The sequence below is a fragment of the Acinonyx jubatus genome, chromosome D1 (genome assembly GCF_027475565.1).
Source record: "Acinonyx jubatus isolate Ajub_Pintada_27869175 chromosome D1, VMU_Ajub_asm_v1.0, whole genome shotgun sequence".
In the NCBI taxonomy this organism is placed as follows: domain Eukaryota; kingdom Metazoa; phylum Chordata; class Mammalia; order Carnivora; family Felidae; genus Acinonyx; species Acinonyx jubatus.
In genome coordinates this window covers 75,095,496-75,117,985 of record NC_069390.1, presented here as the reverse complement: position 1 = coordinate 75,117,985, position 22,490 = coordinate 75,095,496, and the positions used below count along the sequence as shown (strand labels likewise).

At 40.4% G+C, this 22,490-nt stretch overlaps 1 protein-coding gene across 2 annotated transcripts in view; it reads right to left on the bottom strand.

The window, feature by feature from the left end:
* Window positions 1-5,059: 5,059 nt before the first annotated feature.
* Window positions 5,060-22,490, bottom strand: part of KDM4D (lysine demethylase 4D) — a 34,118-nt gene continuing 16,687 nt past the window's right edge. For both annotated transcript variants that reach the window (XM_027040057.2, XM_027040056.2), the window contains exon 3: window positions 5,060-7,566. In XM_027040057.2, coding sequence (XP_026895858.2) covers window positions 5,648-7,225 — 1,578 coding nt within the window. In that variant the 5' untranslated portion in view covers window positions 7,226-7,566 and the 3' untranslated portion in view covers window positions 5,060-5,647. The remainder of the gene's footprint in view (window positions 7,567-22,490) is intronic.

Here is a 22,490-nt window from a genome sequence, read left to right as displayed (position 1 = left end):
ACAGAGCACGAGTAGGGGAGGAGGAGACACAGAATCTGAAGCAGGTCCCAGGCTCTGAGCTGTCAGCACACAGCCTGACGCGGGGCTCAAACCCACAAACCGTGAGATCATGACATAAGCCAGTCAGAAGCTTAACTGACTGAGCCACCCAGGCGCTCCTAGAATTATTGGTTTAATTTTCATAACGACCCTTCCAGGGAAGTCCTCCTCCTTATCCTCATGTTGGCCGGGTGAGGAAACTGAGTCAAGGAGACATTAGGCAAACTTCTTAAGGTTACAGATCTAGCAAGTGGTGGAGTCAGATATTCAAAGAATCTCCGAGATTACTCCTTGAAAGGAGGACAAAGAAGGCTGACTTCTCCACTATGAGGCTGTGATTGTTGAGTTGCAATGAACAAACACGTCTGTAGACGAGATAGACACGCATACTGTGTTACTGGGAATCTCTATATAATGGGGAGGGAACACCAAACTGGGGGTGGGGGAGAATGGACTATTTTTGAGAGAAAAAAAAATAGTAGAGCTCTACCTCACACCACTTACATAAATTTGAGGTGGATTGCAGGCTGAAGATTCAAAACAGAGCTTGACGACTAACAGAAAACATACTGAAGAATTTGTCTTTTTGAACTCAGGGTGGAAAAAAAGGCCTTAAAGAACCAAAAGCACCACGGTGGCAATGTCTGATATACTTAACTCATTCCAATGTAATGACTCTGATGGTTAGTTTTATGCATGGACTTGATTGGGCTCAGAGCTGCCCACAGTAGCTGCTAAAGAAGTTATTCCTGGGTGTGTCTGCGTGGGTGTCTCAGGAAGAGATTAGCATTTGCATCAGTAAACCGAGTAAAGACCACTTTCAGCCATACAGGTGAGCTGATCCAAGTCATCAAGTGCTGGAACAGAATGAAAGAAGAAGAAAGGCCAATGCAGCCTCTCGGTTTGAGCTGACACAGCGTCTTTGCCTGCCCTGGGACATCAGACGTAGGGCCTCTGGTTCCCAGGTGTTTGGCCTGTGAAAATTGGTGGTGGAGAACCTCGCCAAAGTGGAGCCGGGAGCTTTTGGCAGGGGGAGCTCTCATGTCAATTTCGGACCCAACAGGAAGCGACAGACTCAACCTTACGTGGACTTGATCTTGCAGGTGGCTACTACTGGATAATAGCTGGAGGAAGAGGTGCTTTCCTCATCTCGGGCAACAGCTCAGCCAATGAAAAACCAGCACATTTGAAACTCCCACTTCACTGCAGTGGACATTTAATTTAAAAGAGCCTTCCCAACTTACCCCTGGTCTCCTTAAAAAAGCATATCTGCCCTTTGTTCCCCGGACTCGTGTACAGTTTTGCCCTAGCTTTTTTGTCTCACCCTGTGATTCTCCTTTTCCAGAATAAACCCATCTTTTGCTGGAAAATTGTTTTTTTTTTAATTTTTTAACATTTTTTAATTTGTTTTGAGATAAGAGTGAGCATGAACAGAAGGGAACAGAGAGAGAGAGAGAGAGAAAGAGAGAATTCCCAGCAGGCTCCGTGCTCTCGGCGAAGAGCCAGACATGGGGCTCCTTCTCAGCACAGCGAGATCACGACCTGAGCAGAAGTCAAGAGTTAGATGCTTAACCAAATGAGCCACCCAGAGGCCCTTACTGTTTTTTTTTTACTTTTAAGTGTGATGGGACCCAGACTCAGACTTCTACCATTGGCTCCCAGATTCTCAGGCCATTGGACTCATGCTGAGTTACATCACCATATTTATGGTTGTCAGGCTTGCAGAACATTAATCTAGAAAATCACTGGATTTCTTGGCCTCTGCAACCATGTGAACCAATTCCTATAATAAGAGCTCCTCTTATATGTATCTCTATATATTCTATTGGTTCAGTTTACCTTTAGAACCCTAATTCAATGATATAAAAACAATTAAAAATTACATTCTAGGAGATTGTCATCATGCCAAAAAAAAAAAAAAAAAAAAAAAACAAACCACCAACCCCACAATGAATTAGTATCCTGAATATCACAAAACCTCCACAAAGGCAAAAAACAAACAAAAAACTACAAAAAAACAAAACAAAACAATCCCCTAGCCCCCCAAAAGAGGGCAAAACCTCAGATTAGGCAATATTAACAAATTATATCCAAATGGCTAGTATGAAAATATGTGCAGGCAAACACAATGAGATTCTAGTTTTTACTCATTTATATTAGGAGGCATAAATTCATGTGATTTTTAAGAATGGGCCAAAATATAGAGAAGCTAGAACTCCCTCGCTGCTAGTGGAGATATAAATTGGAAGCCGATCTGACTGTTCTAGGAAAGTTGAAAATGATCATTAAATACAACATGGTATTTCTATTTCTTTATACAAAGCTGTTCAGGAAAGCGTTGTTTGAATTCACAAAGATTTGGAAATAATCCTGTTGTCCATCAGAAGGGGAGTGAATAAGATAAAAATTGACAACAGACCTCGTTTAATTTGTTGGACTAAGACCTATATAAAGCAATGTCTTCAGAGCTTGTAAATGTAATATTGGGTTTTTAAAACCTAATGGGGGGTGCCTGGGTGGCTCAGTGGGTTAAACATCTGACTTCAGCTCAGGTCATGATCTCGCAGTCTGTGGGTTCAAGCCCCGCTTCAGGCTCTGTGCTGACAGCTCAGAGCCTGGAGCCTGCTTCGGATTCCATGTCTCCCTCTCTCTCTGCCCCTCGCCCGCTCGTGCTCTGCCTCTGTCTCTCAAAAATGAATAAACGTTAAAAAAAATAAAAAATAAAAACGTAATATGGTGTGCGTAAGACCACGCACACCATATTACCTGTGGCCGCATATACTTTTGTCTATAAACTTGAATATACACTGAATTCACCATTGGTCTCTCTCAGAGGTTAAGAAACGTCTAGAAGAGATCATGGCAGTGAGAACAAAAGTGGCAATTTATATAATTGTCATGATAAATGCCCCTTGCTTTACCAAGATTGAGCATAGGAAAACCTTAGTGGACATGAGAGACAGCTGGAGATGGGTGTCTTTTACTGAGAAGAGTAGTCAACACTGAGTGTCTACACTGAGGGTGTCGCCACGAAATGAAATAGGATTGAAGCCCCTTCAATACCACCCTCGGCTCCCAGTCCTTTCAAGCAGACTAGTTTAGGGGCACTTGGGTGGTTCGGTCAGTTGAGCGTCAGTCTGTTTATTTTGGCTCAGGTCATGATCTCATGGTTCATAAGATCGAGTCCTGTGTCCGCTCTGCACCGACAGCTTTGACCCTGCTTGAGATTCTCTCTCTCACTCTCTGCCCCTTCTCTTCTCTTGCTCTCTCTCTCAAACAAACAAACAAACAAACAAACATTAAAAAGCTTAGAAAGGTTTATTGAGTATGCTGAACAACATTCTTAATACTTCTTGTCCTTATTGAGCAAGACAAATTAAAACAAATATGTGAAAATAACTGGCTGAAAACAGAAGAATGCCAATGGGAACGATATTTTCTGGAAATCAGCTTTGTTTCTTCCCCTTTAAGACCCAACCCTTTTTTGAGCTTATGCTAAGCTGCCCGGGACATCTATCCGCCAGAGAAGAGTTTGTAAGATTCCTGAAACGTAATGAGAATCTCAATTCCTAACATTTAAAATAGGAACATGAGCCAGGGATTGCCCTTGAAATTCTTGCATTCCCCTACACTGCTGTATCCACAACTGATCTCAATTGAAGGACCAAAAAAAACCCCTCAAGCTCTCAGTAACGCGTTACACCGAAGTGTCTTCGTTGCTTATGTAAGATACGCTGTGGGTCCAGTTGCTCTCTAGGGCTGCTCTCTTCCAGATGCTTCCAGTCCGCTTCCATCCGGGGCTTCCACCCCCCCCCCCACCCCCCACCCCCCCCCCCCCCCCGCTGTACCAGGTGTCCCTGAGCTCAGCTTCCCAAGCCCAGCATTCCAGAGTCTACTTCCATCTCCTGTCACATTAGGAAAGACCAAGGTGCCCAGCTGCATGGTGTAGAATGAGACACACGTTCCTGCATCAGAATTCCCACCCAACACTATGTTTTCATTACTGTTGCCTTCGGGGGTACGTGGGGCTTCCAATGCCAGAGCTTTCGTGATGTTCTTAGGGGAGAGCTGGAGGGAGGGGAGAGGCGCTTTGCTTCTCTGAAATGTTTCCTTCTGTACCCAACCCTCACTTGCAATTTCCAAGACTGATTCTGAGTTGTTCCACTTGTGTGTATTTTCAATTCCGACATTGAAATAACCATTGACTCTCAACACTATTGTTTGGACTTTCTAACTACTCCTGCCCCCACATCGTCACACCACAACTCAGTTTGCTGCTTAAATCCATAAATCCCAGCATGTCAAGGGCTGTGTCAAACTTCCAATGCCTTCTCCTCTCAAGGTGAAAAAACCCTGATACTTTACATGAGCTACAAGGGCCTCATATCCTACACCTTGCCTCTCTCTTTCTTCCTCTGTATGCCCAGACACAAATGAGCTTCCTCTCCATTCCTGAGAAAACAGAAGTTCCATGTTGGGTCTATTCCACTTACTGTTTCCTCTAAGTGGAAATCAGCTCTGGATGCAGCTTCCTTTTTGTTAGTTGGGTCTTGGCAGAGGTCTCCTGCTCAATGAAACTCTCCGTGATTCCTCCAACCTAGGCCAGCCCTGCCCAGTGTGTTCCAGCATCCCACCCCTTTCCTGTCTTCACAGCACATGTTAACAAGTAGAATTCTCTTGTCCATTTCTTTGTGCACGTGTCTCCTGGGATGAGTCAATGAATGAGCCATGCAAAGTATTGAAAACGCAGTGCAGACTTGGGGATGGGGCACTTTGGTCCCCTGCATGCTCACCTCCCAGCAGCTGTGGTCCTACTGTCCAGAAAAGTACCAGGTGACTTCCACCAAGTCACCCTTAAGATAGGGCTGCAAGCCGAATCCCCTCACCCACCCGGTCAGCTCATACCCAATAACCATCTGCCAAATTGCTTCCTCATCAACATCACGCAATGCAGCCAGCCAACAAAAATCAGCCTTGCTTGAAATGTTCTGATATAATTATCAAGTGCAGAAAAGAATAACCTCAACCCCTCAATTATTTGAATGCACAATATTTATTAGAAACAAATTTTAGATTTTAACATTGTGGTTACCTTTAATACATTTGTGAACAAATACTGGCCATAACACATTTTGAATACATCCAAGACTCAGAAAGATCATAAATTATGTTCTGAGTCTCTACTGACCCATTTGGTCAAAACGGCCTTGTTTTGCAAGAAAGGGGGGAAGGGGTAGGGTTGGAGAAAAGGCAGGGAGATTGGAGGAGAATCAAAACCCAGAAGCATTGGCCCAGAGGAGTCTGGGGAAGATTATGCTCTCATGACCTCAGCAGGACCTAGCTTACAGAGACACAAGAGTGTCTAGTGGATGAAACCTCAGTTGGCAACACAGGAATTAGCAGTGTCCAAAGACACTCCAGAGTCTGGCAGGAAGAACAAACTATGGCGAACATGATAAAGAACATGGACTCAACGCATCAGTGGCAACATCACTGGCCTCTGAAGACCAGTAACTTGCAGGCTGGCCCAAAGCTCTGATGTAAATGTGGTGGGTCTCAAGGAGCCTCCACACACAAGAGCAGTAGGTTACAACATTATTACCTGGGCTTAGGGGAAAAGGGCACAACTGTACCCAGAAGCCTCCGCAGGTTGCTGGAGCCCAGGGCTCAGTGGTACAGGGTTGTCCACTGAGGGTTCATCCACAGGACCAGGCAGAGCCTCAGGGTACTGGGCTGTGTGTGTTGTTCCCACCGAGAGACGCCTCTTGGCCCGGGCCTGGATGCTGGGCCCCCGGTCCCCTTGTTTCCGAGGACGACGACCAGGACCACATCTGCCCATTGAGGGATGAACATCTCGGGCAGAGGGAATCGGGGTCGGTGGTCGGGTGGGGCCAGCCTCCTGGGAAGTGCAGGCGGGGACAAGCCCAGACTGGGCATCAGAGGAAGAACTCTGGGCCGGCAAGGAGCGTGGGGAGGCCAGGCACATTGGGGTGCGACGGCCAGTCCCACCACTAGCGGCCACAGGCCGAGGGGTGCGCGTGGCCCGGCGGGGTGGGAGGTGCCTCAGGCCCAGCAGGGCTCTCCGGGGAGCTTGGGCCACCCTCCAGGCGCTGAGCTCCCCCTCGTCTGGCGAGGTGGGCTCCGTGTGGTCCACAACAGCCCGGTCCTGCCCGCGCTTCCATAGCTCATAGCGCTCAGGCTGCAGGATTCGCACGAAGGCGTCCATGGAGAAGGTGACCCTGGCCTCCCCGCAGCTGCACTGAGACGCCACTTTGCCATAATCGATCCATCGCGGGGTGGCGAAGTTGATGGCTTCTGCGCAGTTGAAGCCGTGGTTGAAGCCAGAGTGGTAGCCATAGGGAAACGTCACCATGAACTCGCCAGCCTCCTGGGTGATCCGATTGAAGGGGATCCCGTTGTCCTTGAGGACCGTGGGCGAGATGAGAGCCACCTTGTGCCGCAGGAAGGCGTCACAGGCGCGGGCACTGCCCGGGAACAGCTCGGTGGCCAGGCGCTCCAGGCGCCGGCCGTGCTCCGGGGGCACCACGTACCAGGTTTTGGGCTCCCCGAAGTGCAGGTAGTTGATGCTGTAAAGGTCCATGTCCTCCGTGTGCCAGGCGAAGGTGGTCTTCCACATGCCAAAGTACAGGTAGGGCGTGTTGACGCCCTCGATGACCACGCCGCACTCCTGCTCCAGCAGGTCCTGGATGGTCCCCAGGTGGCCAAGGTTCCACTGTTGAGTGTTTTCCGCAAACAAGGAGCCGCTGATGTCAGCGCCATAAATCGGAGAATCGTACAGCCGGGTTTTCCAATACTTCCGCTCCAAATCCTCAAAATCCGAGTGTGGCGGAGTCCGATACTTTCCGCTGTTTGCCAGTTGGCGATACTCCGCCACTGTCATGGCTTTCTTCTTTTTATGGTATTGAGTAAACACACCTGCCCGCCCGGAGACCACCTGCTGGAGGGGAGTTGCAATTAAGATGTCACTGATATCATCATAGGTCTGCCTGGCTTTCCATTCCTTGGGGGGAATCACCTTGGCCAGGCCTGCGCGGTGTGCGCCTTCGGATTCCATGTATGCGATGTATTTATCAAAGTCATTAAATTCTTCTTTGGTTGGATGAAATATCATTATGGTACAATTTGGGTTCTGCGCAAAGTTGGCCTTAGACTTCATGGTTTTCATTAATAAGCACCAAAGCCCAAACTTTTTAGGTATCTTCTGGATATTCGAGGATGCTGGAAAATGCTACTTTTTCAAAAATGAATGAGTGTCTGTGTCAGCTGGAAACACCGTGGACTACTATTACTATGCAAATTAAAGGATAATGTTTGTTAGGCTTGCTGATTCATCAGGGAACAGCACTCGTGGTAGAATATTTGCCCAGAAATGAGGGTGGCCGTGCCTGCAATTCTGTGATGCTCCTCTGTTGGCACCTGGTTCTGTCCTCTTGAGGTTTGTTGAATCACTCAGTCTTGGGTGGGTATCCTAAAGGTAGTGTCTTCAGGGCAGTGTTTAGACAAAGCCTAAAAGAAAAAATACAAAAATTTTGAAAGTTAATGTAGGAAAAGTATTAGAGAGTTACAGATAAAATACCACCATGGAACATTATTGAACGCTCAAAGAATGGCTAAAAATTTTTTTAAGTTTATTTATTTATTTTGACGGGGGGAGTGGGAGGGGCAAAGAGAGAGGGAGAGAGAGAGAATCCCAAGCAGGCTCCACTCTGTCCGAGCAGAGCCAGACACGGGGCTTGATCCCACGAACTGTGAGATCATGACCTGAGCTGAAATCAAGAGTCAGATGCTTAACCCACTGAGTCACCCAGGCACCCAAAGGGCTAAAATTTTATTTTATTTTTATTTATTTATTTTTATTTTTTTATATAACTTATTGTCAAGTTAGCTGACATACAGTGCATACGGTGTGCTCTTGGGAGTAGATTCCCACGATTCATCACTTACATAAAACACCCAGTACTCATCCCAATGAGTGCTCTCCTCAATGCCCATCACCCATTTTTCCCATACCCCCACCCCCACCCCCTTTCACCCTGTTTGTTTTCTGTATTTAAAAGCTCTTTTCTTCCCTCTTCATAACTATATATATTTTTTCTTTCCCTTCCCCCAGTCTTCTGTTAAGTTTCTCAACTTCCACATAGGAGTGAAAACATATGATATCTGTCTTTCTCTGACTGACTTATTTCACTTAGCATAATACACTCCAGGTCCTTTCACGTTGTTGCAAATGGCAAGATTTCATTCTTTTTCATTGCTGAGTAGTATTCCATTATATATATATATACCACATAAAAGGCTAAAATTTTATAAGATGATAAAACAAGAGGTGGTGTGGATGTGGAACAATGGGAATTGTCATACTCTAATAAAGATAATGGAAATCATTACACTCACCTTGGAAAACTATTTGGATAGTATGTATTAATAAAACTGAGCATATGCATGTGTAAAATTGAACACATACACGTGCATACATGTGGAAACATGCCTAGGTAACATGCATGACTCTGCACTAAAAGGTACCTGAGAATGTTCATAACAAAATTACTTCTAGTAGCCAAATACTGGAAACAACCTAAATACCCATCAACTGTGAATGGATGAACATTATGGTATATTCATACAGTCGAATATAATATAGAATGACGATAAACAAAACCACATAGAAACATAAAAAATAATTTTATAAACATCATACTGAGCAACATAATCCATGATTCCATTTTTATAAAGATAAAAATGAGGTGCACCTGGGTGGCTCAGTCGGTTAACCATCCAACTCTTGGTTTCAGCTCAGGTCATGATCTCACAGTTCATGAGTTTGAGCCCCACATCAGACTCTGTGCTGTCAGTGTGGAGCCTGCTTGCGATTCTCTTTCTCCCTCTCTCTCTGGCCCTCCCCCACTTGCTCTCTCTCTTTCTTTCTCAAAACAAATAAAAAAACTTAAAGAAAAGATAAAAATGAGGCAAAGTTAGCTATATTAGATGTCAGAGTAGTAGTTACCTTTGAGAAAGAGAGAGATTGTGAGTGGGGCATAAGGAAGCCTCTGAAGAAATATTCTTAACCTAGGGCTGGTTACACAGCCATCAGAAGAGCTAATTGTGATAATTCATCAAGCTATGATGATTTTCACAAATTTCCATATGTTTATCAAAAAATAGACTTTAAGTGCAGCTCAGCCATAATGGGGGGGTGCATGCAGGCCACATAGTATACATCTCTGAAGTGCTTGGTTCTGGTGAACAGGGAGCATTGTGCTGTAAGGCACCTAAGGACCTCTTCTTCATAGAGCCTCAACTTTCCAAGATCAGGAGACATAGCTGACTTTCCTAATACATAGAAACAGACACTGAGAGCTTGACAAAATAAGAAGACAGAGGAATATGTTCAAAAAAAGAACAGGACAAAACCATAGCAAGAGAACTAAATAAAACTGAGATAAGCAATATGCCTGATAAAAATTCAAAGTAATGGTCATAAACATACTTATGGACTCAGTAAAACCTTAAACAAAGAGAGAAAATATAAAAAAGAACCAATCTGAGATAAAGAACTCAATAACTGAAATAAAAAATACACTGGAAGAAATCGATAGCAGATTAGAGGAGGTGGAAGAACAGACTAGCACTTGGAAGACAGGGTAATGGTAAGCAATCAAGTTGAATAGAAAAAAGAAAACAAGCATAATAAAATATGAGAATCAGTTAAGGAAACTTGGTGACATCCTCAAAGGTAATAACATTTGCATTATGGGGATCTCAGAAAAAGAGAGAGAGAGAATGGGGCAGAAAATTAATTTGAATAAGTGAAAACATCCCTAATCTGGGGAAGGGAACAGACATGTAGATCCAGGAAGCACGGAGAGTCCCCAACAAAATTAACCCAAAGAAGTCCACACCAAGACACATAATAATTAAAATGAAAATGTAGTGATAAAGAGAGAATTTTAAAAGCAGCCAGAGAAAAGAGTTACCTACAAGGAAAACCCCATAAGGCTATCAGCTAATTTTTCAGCAGAAACTTTGCAGGCCAGATATATTCAAAGTACTGAAAGAAAGAAACCTGCAACTAAGAATACTCTACTCAGCTTTATTATCATTCAGAATAAAAGGAGAGACAAAGAGTTTCCCAGACAAACAAAAGTTAGAGGGCTCATCACCACTAAAGCAGCCTTATGAGAAACATTAAAGGGAATTCTTTGAATGGAAAGAAAATGCCATCATCAGGAATAAGAATATTATGAAAGGAAAAATTTTCATAGGCAAATGCAAACATATAATAAAGTAGTAGATTAATCATTTATAAAACCATAATGGAGGCTAAACCACAAAAGCAGTAAAATCAACAAAATCTATACAAATCAGTCAAGGGATTCACAAAATGAAAGGATATAAAGTATGACATCTTATACATAAAACATGGGGTGGGGGAACAAAAATTTTATAATGAGTTCAAACGTAAATGACCTGATATAGACTGCTATATGCATAAGATGTTACATCTGAACCTAATGGTAACCAAAAATCAAAACGTGTAATAGATACATAAAAAATAAAGAGAAAGGAAACCAATCACATCAAGCCATCAAACCACAAGGGAACAGAACAAGGAAAGAAGGAACAGAGAAGAACTACAAAAACAAAAGTAAAATAAGTAGCAAAATGGCAATAAGTACATAACTATCATAATTACTTTAAATGTAAATGAACTGAATGCTCTAATTAAAAAACATAGGGTGACTAAATGGATAAAAAAGCAAGACCCATCTATATGCTGCTACAAGAGACTCACTTCAGATCTAGACACATGCAGATTGAAACTGAAGGGATGGAAAAACATTTACCATGCAAATGGAAGTGGAAAGAAAGCTGTGGTAGCAATATTTACATTGGACAAAATATACTTTAAAGTCTATAATAAGAGACAAAGAAGGATACTACATAATGACAAAAGGAACAATCCAACAAGAAGCTATAACGACTGTAAATATACACCCAATATGGAAGCAACTAAGTACATAAAACAACTATTGATTGACATGAAGGAAGAAATTGACACTAGTACAATAATAGTAGGGGACTTTAATGCCCACTTATATCAATGGATGGATCATCCAGACAGAAAATCAACAAGGAAAGAGTGGGTTTGAATGACACATTGGACCAGATACATCTAACAGATATATTCAGAGCATTCTATCCTGAAACAGTGGAATACACATTCTTTTCAAGTGCATATGGAAATTCTCCAGAAGAGATCACATTAGGCCACAAAACAAGTCTCGATAAATTTAAAAAAGTTGTAATCATATCATGCATCTTTTCTGACCACAACAGTATGAAACTAGAAATCAAGAAAATCTGGAAAGAATTAAAATACATGAAGGTTAAATAACATACTATTAAACAATAAATGGGTCAACCAAGAAATCAAAGAGGATATCAAAAAATACATGGAGACAGGGGATCCTGAGTGGCTCAGTTGGTTAAGTGTCTGACTTCAGCTCAGGTCATGATCTCACAGTTTGTGAGTTCAAGCCTCGCATCGGGCTCTGTACTGACAGCTCGGAGCCTGGAGCCTGCTTTGTATTCTGCCTCTGTCTCTCTCTGCCCCTCACTTGCTCTCTCACTCTCTCTTTCTTTCAAAAATAAACATTAAAAAGTAAAAAATAAAAAATGAAAAACTACATGGAGACAAATAATGAAAACACAATGGCCCAAAATTTTTAGGATTCAGCAAAAGCTGTCCTTAGAGGGAAGTTTATAGCAATACAGGCCTACCTAAAGAAACAAGAAAAATCTCGAACAAACAACCTAACCTTAGACCTAAAGAAGCTAGAAAAAGAAAAACAAACAAAGCCCAAAGCCAATGGAAAAAAGGAAACAGTAAAGATTAGAGCAGAAATAAATGAAACAGAGACTAAAAAAATAAACTGAATAGCACAATGAAACCAGGATAAGATAAACAAAATTGATAAACCTTTAGCCAGACTCATCAAGAAAAAAGAGAGAGGACTCCAATAATTAAAATCAGAAGTAAAGGAGGTGAAATAACAACTGACACCCCAGAAGTGAAAAGTATTATAAGACAATAGTATGAAAAACTATATGCCAACAAACTGGACAACCTAGAAGAAAATGGATAAATTCTTAGAAATATATAATCTTCCAAAACTGAATCAGAAAGAAATAGAAAATTGGAACACACCAATTAATAGCAATGAAATTAAATCGGTAATCAAAAAACTTCCAAAAGACACAAGTCCAGAACCAGATGGCTTTATAGGTAGATTCTACCAAGCATTTATTTTATTTTTTTAATATATGAAATTTATTGTCAAATTGGTTTCCATACAACACCCAGTGCTCATCCCAAAAGATGGCCTCTTCAATGCCCATCACCTACTCTTCCCTCCCTCCCACCACCCCCCATCAACCCTCAGTTTGTTCTCAGTTTTTAACAGTCTCTTATGCTTTGGCTCTCTCCCACTCTAACCTCATTTTTTTTTTTCCTTCCCCTCCCCCATGGGTTTCTGTTAAGTTTCTCAGGATCCACATAAGAATGAAACCATATGGTATCTGTCTTTCTCTGTATGGCTTATTTCACTTAGCATCACACTCTCCAGTTCCATCCACGTTGCTACAAAGGGCCATATTTCATTCTTTCTCATTGCCACGTAGTACTCCATTGTGTATATAACCACAATTTCTTTATCCATTCATCAGTTGATGGACATTTAGGTTTTTTTCCAAAATTTGGCTATTGTTGAGAGTGCTGCTATAAACATTGGGGTACAAATGCCCCTATGCATCAGTATTCCTGTATCCCTTGGGTAAATTCCTAGCAGTGCTACTGCTGGATCATAGGGTAAGTCTATTTTTAATTTTTTAAGGGACCCCCACTATTTTCCAGCGTGGCTGCACCAGTTTGCATTCCCACCAACAGTGCAAGAGGGTTCCCGTTTTTCCACATCCTCTCCAGCATCTTTAGTCTCCTGATTTGTTCATTTTCTACCAAGCATTTAAAGAAGAGCTGGGGCACCTGGGTAGCTCAGTCAGTTAAGCGTGCAACTCTCAATTTCCGCTCAAGTTGTGATCTAACGGTTTGTGGGACTGAGTCTTAACACTGGGATCCATGCTGGCAGCACGATACCCGCTTGGGATTCTCTCTCTCCCCCTCTCTCTGCCCCTCCCCTGATCATGCTCACTCTCTCTCTCTTTCTCTCTCAAAAATAAATAAATAAATTTAAAATAAAAAAACAAATTGAAGTCACAAATGAAAGGATATTCCATGCTCATGGATTGAAAGAACCAATGTTGTTAAAATGTGCACATCACCCAAAGCAATCTACAAATTTAATACAATCCCCATCAAAATACCAACAACATTCTTCACAGAACTAAAACAAATAATCCTCAAATTTGTATGGAACCACAAGAGACTGAATATCTAAAGCCATCTTGAGAAAGAAAAACAAAGCTGGAGGTATCACAATCCCAGATTTCAAGATATACTACAAAGCTATAGTAATCAAAATAGCATGTTATGAGCACAAAAGTAGACACATAGATCAATGGAACAGAAAAGAGATCCCATAAATAAACCCATGTTTCTATGGTCAATTAATCTATAACAAAATAGGCAAGAATATGCAATGGGAAAAAGTCTCTTCAACAAAAGGTGTTGGGAAAACTGGATAGCTATAAAAAAAAAGAATGAAACTGAACTACTCTTTTATACCATACACAAAATAAACTCAGAATGAATTAAGGACCTAAATGGGGAGACCTGAAACCATAAATTCTTAGAAGAAAGCATAGACAGTAGTTTCTTTGACATCAGTCATATAAACATTTTTCTATATCTGTCTCCACAGGCAAGGGACACAAAAGCAAAAATAAACTATTGGGACTACATCAAAATAAAAAGCTTTTACACAGTCAAGGAAACCACTGACAAAATAAAAAGGCAACCTATAAATGGGAGAAAATATTTGTAAATGATACATGCAATAAGGGGTTAATATCCAAAATACATAGAGAACTTATACAACCCAACACCTAAAACAAAAACAAAAACTGAAAAAAACCAATCTGATTAAAAAATGGACAAAGACCTGAATAGACATTTTTCCAAAGACAACATACAGATGGCCAACAGACATGAAAATATTCTCAATATCACTAATCATCAGGGAAATGAAAATCAAAACAACAATGAGATAACTCTTTACTTATGTCAGAATGGCTACAATCAAAAAGCATGGGCAAGGATGTGGAGAAAAAGAAACCCTTTGCGCATTGTTGGTAAGCATGCAAATTGGTGCAACCACTGTAGGAAACAGTGTGAAGATTCCTCTAAGATTAAAAATAGAACTACCATATTATCCAGTCATTCCACTGCTGGGTACTTACCCAAAGAATATGAAAAAACTTACTTGCAAAGACATATGCACCCCAATGTTTATTGAAGTATTATTTATAATATCTAAGATATGGAAGTAACCCAAGTGTCCATCAATAAATGAAATGGATAAAGAAGAAATAGAATATTACTTAGCCATAAAAAGAATGAGATCTTGCCATTTGTAACAATGTGGATGGACCTAGAGGATATAAAGTGAAATGAGTCAGACAGAGAAAGACAAACACCATATGATTTCACTCAAATGTGAAATTTAAGAAACAAAACAAATGAACAAATAAAAGAAACAAAGCACTCTTTAAAATTTTTTTTTAATTTTTAAAATTTATTTTAATTCCAGTATAGTTAACATACAGTGTTGTATTAGTTTCACATGTACAATATAGTGATTCAACAATTTCTACACATTATCATGATGAGCACTGGGTAATATATAGAATTGCCAAATTATATTGTATACCTGAATCTAATATAACATTGTATGTTAATTATACCTCAATGAAAAAATAAAAATAAAATAAAGATAGAGTTTAGGCATTATGCTAGCATTAAAGACTACGAGACATATTTCATTACATTAACAGAAATAAATGAACTAAACACTGAATTAATTAAAGGGGCTAGAAAATAGAGACAAAAGGAAGAGGATTAAAGAAATGACAAGGGGGGCGCCTGGATGGCGCAGTCGGTTAAGCGTCCGACTTCAGCCAGGTCACGATCTCGGGGTCCGTGAGTTCGAGCCCCGCGTCAGGCTCTGGGCTGATGGCTCAGAGCCTGGAGCCTGTTTCCAATTCTGTGTCTCCCTCTCTCTCTGCCCCTCCCCCGTTCATGCTCTGTCTCTCTCTGTCCCAAAAAAAATAAATAAACGTTGAAAAAAAAAATTAAAAAAAAAAAAAGAAATGACAAGGAATACAGATGAAATTAATGAAAGATAATACATATACAACCGGTATGAAGACCAAAAATGTTCTTTGAAGAGATTAACAAACCGTGAGTATAACTGATCATAAGAAAAGAGAGAAGACAACAAGTAGTAATAGGAATTAACAGACCACAAATCTAATAATACAGTAGAAAAAATTTAAGAGAATCGTATCAGCATCTTGCTAGCAAAATTTTCAAAAGAGATCAACTTTCTACAGAGAAAAAATATCCAAAATGGACCCAAGAAAAACTAGGAAGCATGAACACAGAAGCATAAGAATCTGGTTCCAAGTATGACCCCTAAAAGCCCAAGAGATACATCATATTATAGGTGAATCTAGCAAATTTTTAAGAAAGTTAGATCTTATTAATGCAAATTCTTTCAGAGAAAAAGTTAGAAAGCCACTCAGATGAGGCTACAATGTCTGATAGCAAAATAAGAAAACAACAGAAAATTAAAACAACAGAAAATTATGCTATAGGCCATCTTTAAGTTATAAACATAGATGAAAGCTTAAACAGAATGTTATCCAACCAAATAAAGACACATATTAAAAGAATAATATCTCATGACCAAATAGAATGCATTCCAGGAATATAAGGATGATTCAGTATCTGAAAATCTAATGAAGTAATTCAGAATACTAACAAAGAAAATGAAAACTATCATCATCTTGTAGGTACCGAAAAACTATTTGATGAAATTCAACACTTATTCATGATTTTTAAATTCTTTACTTGTAAACCATTAAAAAATATTTCTATAGTAAGATGAAGGGTTTCAATGTAAAAAATGAACAGCAAGTATCATTCTTAGCAGTGAAATAAAAGAAACATTCTTAAGGAGAAAAAGATGCTAACTACTTCATTGACATTATCTCAAGAGGTCCCTTAATACTGTTTGCTAATCCTTTTATACTCTCCTAATTTCTGTTTACCTGCTCTCCAAATATTCTATTTTATCTTCCCTGTCTTCAAATTTGGGCATGCCTACTCCATTCACTTAGAATCCTTCAAATGTCCTAAGAGTCCCTACATGATCTGGTACCCCACTACCTCTTGATGCTCAGTATCACTGCTTTCTACTCTACCTACCTCTTGCTCTCTCACTTCCAACCACATCCCAGGCTGTGTCTCAGAAAAGCCTGGAGTACGCCTACCTGATGGTCTTTGCAGACAAGCAATTCTCTTACCTCCCTTGAGTTTCAGTTCAAATATCACCTTCTCTGATTGCCTTGTTTGGGATAAAATTAGAGATGGTTTTCTCTCAAGAAAACAGTCTCTCAAGAAAACAACTCCCAACGAAACATGAACTTATATGTCTTTTCAAAATTCTAATCACATTGGCCCCACCCCAAGTCCATCATCCCTAGTCCAATCACCACTGAATCCAATTAGCTATCCAAACACCTCTTCCAACTGAACTCACAATGTTCTTTGTTTTAGTAAACACCCTCATTTTCAATGTTACCAGCTACAAAGCATGCGTGTTTTGCCTGAATTTTTTTCTTGGAGACTTCTTACAAGAAAATAAAGACGGGAAATGACGGCCAACCCTCAACAAATCTGAAATTGTGTTTAAAAATCAAAATAAAAACAATTTGTAAAGTCAAACAGCTTTCTCCACAGCCAGAGCTACTGTGACTGGAGAAACTGCCAAGGACTGAGTAAGGAGGAATGGGTGGAAGATGATATAGAGCAGTTAATGCTGGGCTTTCCAGATAAATTACCTAGATGTACCTATGGGGGGGACAAGTAAGCCTACTCCTATCTTTTTTTTTTTTTTACTGTTTATTTATTTATTTCTACTGAGAGAGAGAGAGAAAACGTGAGCACAAGCATTGGCGCATGAGTTGGGGAGGGGCAGAGAGAGAGGGAGAGAGAGAATCCCAGGCAAGATCCACACTCAGTGTGGAGCCCCATGCGGGGCTCAACTTCACGAGTGTCAGATCATGACCTAAGCTGAAATCGAGTCAGGCGCTTAACCAACTGAGCCACCCAGGTGCCCCTAGCTTACTACTATCTTAAGTTGGTGTTTGAAATCAGAGTGGACCTCCTGGAGATTCTGATTCCACTTGGAGTCACCTTAGAAAATTATTGGAAATTTCTGACTTTTTCTGGACAAATTGCCTGGAAGTTTGCCAGAAACCAAGAGCACAAGCACATTTTGTGGGGTCTGGAGGTTATATAAATTGTAGAACCCTCCTAGGAACAGAAAGATTTCCCTAGGAATACTGACAGGACGGGAAGAAAATAGTATAGGAAAAATAGCACAGTTGTTAGGGAACAAAACATATTAGCATTTGGGTCTGCCCAAAAACTATAGGGAAGAAAAGAAAACCTTGCCAAAGAAATGTGGTGAGGAGGAGCTCCTGGGGAAGAGTCAACCACATTATGGTTAGAGATTGAGGCATTTTATCTCACCCTACAGTCTCCCCAATAAGACTACACAAGATTACCTCAAAATAATAGAAACTCCTCACATCTCCTGTGGTTCCCGAGAGTCTTGGCACCCTAGGTTCTTCCACCTTATTCAAGGTCCATCCAGACAAGAGGAAGCTAGGACGCATGCCCAATTCAATGCCATCCCATTCCACAACAAGGTCACCATAGTTTGGCTTCTTTATTAAACATAAACTCTTTTTCCTTTGGGTCTGGGATCTGGAGCAAAAATAGCCAAGGAAGGGTTTGCTTTCTGTGACCTGGTGGCTTCTGTAAAAGTACCCAAACAAACATATGCTGCAGATTCAAATGCCAATGGCAGAGGCACTTTGAGTAAGCGGTGGTAGCTCTTGGCACCTCTGCTTTAGATGGACCCTAAGGCACTAAAGAATCTGCAGAGGTGGGGTAAGAAGGATCAGTACACTCCTCTCCTTTTCCAACTTTAGTGTCCAAGGACGAAAGGAAGGTTATAGCTGGTAAAACAACCTCTCGGTCTTTACAGAACTTATTGCTAATAAATGTGGATGAGGGGACCAGATAACGACCTGGCTCATCCTTGAGGGAACATGACAAATACAATTAATTTAGACTCTAAATTCTGGGTGGATGTCAAATAACATCTCTCTCTTCTTATTCCAGATATAACTGAGAGCACTCAAGAGTCTTGGGGATAGATGGTTATGAAGCAGTGTCCAAAAATGACCCCAGATGTTTACCCTAGAATGCCTCAACAATAGGCTAGTCCAAACTCCTTCCCCTAGCTGATGGGAAGTGGTTATGTACAGCTTCCCACGGGAATAATGGCTTGCTTCCCGTGGCTAGAGGACTGTACCATCTAAATGGACCCAAGGTCCCCAGCTGCCTCCTAAAGGGCAGGCCCCAAATAGCTAGTATGACATCTAGACTGATTCCCCCAGCAGTCTGTATGTACTGTTCCTGATAAAGTTGCTGCCATTGGAGCCCTATAAGAAGGAAGAACAGGGGAAGGAGCCCCTCCACAAGAACAAAACGAAAGTCATATCCAGCCTGCCTCCTGAACATGAGATGCCTCTCTGTGGAAATGCTAAAGAAAAAGGGGGACTGTGTGCACCTTGGACTTGATGTGTTTCCTTAACTCATACTGTGTAACTTTGAAGTATTTATCCCCAGGCCTTGAAAAACTGGTGGCAGCCCCCACAAGGACTATCCAGCGGGACAAAAAATTTCCCCATGAACAAGGGGCATTCAAAAGATGGGAAGAAAGCAAATAGTAAGGTTCCATCAGGGTTAGGTTTTTCCAGGCAAGTATGTCTCATGCAAAGAGGGGCACTGATGGATTAGATTAGGTAGATGGAGTGATGATAATCATGGGCCATTAAATCTATCCTGGCTAAAAAAAGAAATGAGAACATGAGGGTGGTGATGGAGAATGAAATAGTATTTGACTTGTGGGCTCAGTTTCTCCAGTGGGTCAAACAATCTTGTTAGAACACTAGGAAATGTAAGCTGGAAAGAGAACGGGGATGCTTGAAATGGACTTTTTTTTAACTTAGGTATTTTTTAACTGAGTGTCCATTTTATTGATGTCTTGAAATCCTTTTTACTTTACGCTATGAAATTTCAAACTGTCTGCCTCTACCCACATTATCTCACCCAAATTTTCTTCCTTCCTTCTCAGTCCTTAAATTCCACCCCTTCTCAAGTACATGAACTTGACCCCTTTTCTTCCTTTATGCCCACCCCCCCAAAAAAAACACCATCTCTTCTCTCATCTCCTATAGTTCTCTCTTAGCACTTATCCTTCATACTTGATATACTATGAACATCAAGAGTTACCTTTATTTAGTATCTCATTTTGCCAGGCCTTTTATTAAATATTAAACACTTCCTAAATAGAGTCTCATTCAAACCTCACAACTGGCCCATGTATGAAGTTGGTGCCATCATTGTCCCCAATTTATGGAGGAGAAAAATTCATATTTAACCCAAGAACTTGTGGTCCCAATCTCCAGAGCTATTTTTGTACTTGTCTTCCATATAAAAGTATTTTGAAAGCATGGTCTGTGTCCTGTTCTTTATTATAGTTTCCAAGGGATCTTGTAATTTCTATATTGTGCACTCCAAAAATTTATTCAAGAAATAATTAAGTGAGGCTATTTGGTATACACCTGCAGCCTCTCTCCTCTTGGTCACATGCTTTATTCCTGCTCTTCTTTCTCAAGAGGACATACTCCTCTCTGGCTAATCTCTCCCTTTAAACCCCTTCAATCAATACCTCCCACTGTTCCAGGATGGTCAATTACATAATCACTATCACCTTTGCCTTTGTTAAATCTCAGTCACCTGTCTCTTAATTTAAGTTATTGTCCTTTCTCTCACTTTCCTTTCAGTACCTAACATGTCAAAAGCACAAACAGAAACAGTCTTTGTTCACAAACCCACTTCCTCATCTCTCTCATCTTCTGGTTCTGCCCCCACTTCTCCACTGGAATTGATCTCCGTAAATCATCGAATTGCTTCCTCCCAAATGCTATTCCAGGGGTTATACTTTATCTCTCCACATCACTGATTCACGGAGCACCCCCTTCTTCGTCCTAAAACTCTGACCTCTAGGCACTGCTAATTCCTCTTAACTCTGGTTCTTCTTCTTCACCTCCCTGTTTCCACTTCCTCTTCCTACCACACGCAAGCAAACTAACCTCAAAGCTCCACTCTCGTAAGTGTATTTCTTTCTTTCTTTAAATTCCCCATTTATGTTCATGGCTTTCTTTAGCACTGCACTCTCACTCTTCAAAGATATTATTTATTGTCATAATTTTCTATCATACCGACTTGCTCCTAACCTTTTTCTTGATCTTGGACAGCCCACTGGGCCCCTGAAAATCAACTTTTTTAGTACAAATTGATCATCTTTCTCCTAAAATTAATTTCCTCCTTTAGATGTCTTTATTTCTACAAATGATAATACAGTTACCCTAGTCACTGTCCGCCTCACACATTAGCCACTGTTTCTGCTGGAAGTATCTAAATTCTGTGTTTAATAAAAGATTCCCTCCTGAATTACAAATTCTACTGACCACTCATTGAAATGGATTTGATGGTTGAATAAATTCTGTTTATGATACAAGTGACTGAACTTTGTACTATTGGACAGTTATTACTTATAAATATGTATCCTAATTTCAGTACCTTGAACAGTATGCACAGTAAAATACTGGTGAAATTAACAAAGTTCCTTAGATATGTGGCAATGGAATGATTGCACTGTAGGATTTAAATATCTTAAGGTCCTTAACCTGTTATTTCCAAAACTCTTCAGAAAGAATGTTTCACATCCTCACCATTAAGTAACTTTACTTTGGGGGGTGAGGGGAAAGGAAAAACAAACTACTTGTTTGGTAAGCGAAAAAGTGGAGCTCAAGTTTTAATTTACATTTCTTGGAGTACCACTAAGCCTTTTTTTTTTTTTCCTTTCATGAATATGAGCTATTTGCATTTCATCATATGTATTGGTTCATAACCTTTGCCCATTTTCCTAGGACCATTTTAGGGTCCTAGTGCTTTTTCTCATCTACTTATATGACCATTTTACATATTGCCATATGAAAATTTTACATATTAAGCCCTTTATTAGATATGTTCATAGGTTTTTCCCAGTTTCCCACTTCTTTATAGTTCCTTAATTTTATTTAATCTAAAATGTTGACACATATTTCAGTGTTTTAAGGTGAGTCTTTTGCTTTGTAATGTCTTTCACATCTGTTTAAAAAGTTTATTTCCCTTTCAGAGGCAGGTTAAGTAGTATCTTGCTTTTTTCCCTTTTATATGTTAATTGTACCTATAATTCTTTTTTTTTTTTTTTTAAGTTAACTTGTTTTTTGTTTTGTGGGGATGATGTGAGGAATAAGGAAGATGTAAATCTAATGCCTGGTCCTTTAAATATGTCCTGTTTGTTGTGTGTTTTCTCTCTTCCTCTCAAGTTTATAGATTTTCTTTATCCCAGTGTTCTTAAATTTTTTTTTCAGTCTCAAAATTCAGGTTCTTTAGTTTAAGGAAAAACTTTTTACTTCTTTGATGACTTCCTCTACTTTTTCCCTCTGTTTATTAACTCCTGTTATTTGGATATCAGGCCTCATGGATTGGACCTTTAACTTTTGTAACTTTTCTTCTCCCAGTTTTCTATCCTTTTATCACTATGCTCTTCTAGAAAAACGTCCTCATCTTTACCTTCCCAAACTCCTTCAGTTGTCTTTTCCATCTTTATCAAAATTTTAATTTCCAAGGCATTTTTGATCCCTTAGCTTTTTTGTGTGTATGTAGCTTCCTTGTCCCCCACCCCGTGTCTTATTGTCCTGTTCTTGTTTCATGGGTACATTTCTTCTATCTCTCTGAAAATATTAACATGTCAATGGCTTTTGAAGGTTCTTTTCCGCCTGTATGGTCTGTTTCTTTGAAATTTCCTTTTATTAATTTTCTGTTTCAGTTTCTATCTTTCAGCTTTAAGGCTTTCCTCAAATGTCTGGTGATCCTTAGTAGTTGGTTCATATAGGACTATAACACAAAAAACTGTTTAGAAGCTCAGGGTGTATGGTGATTATGTTTCCCTAAATGATGATCTGTCTGGGCTGTTTCTTGGGTGAGCCTCTGATGTATCTCTGGG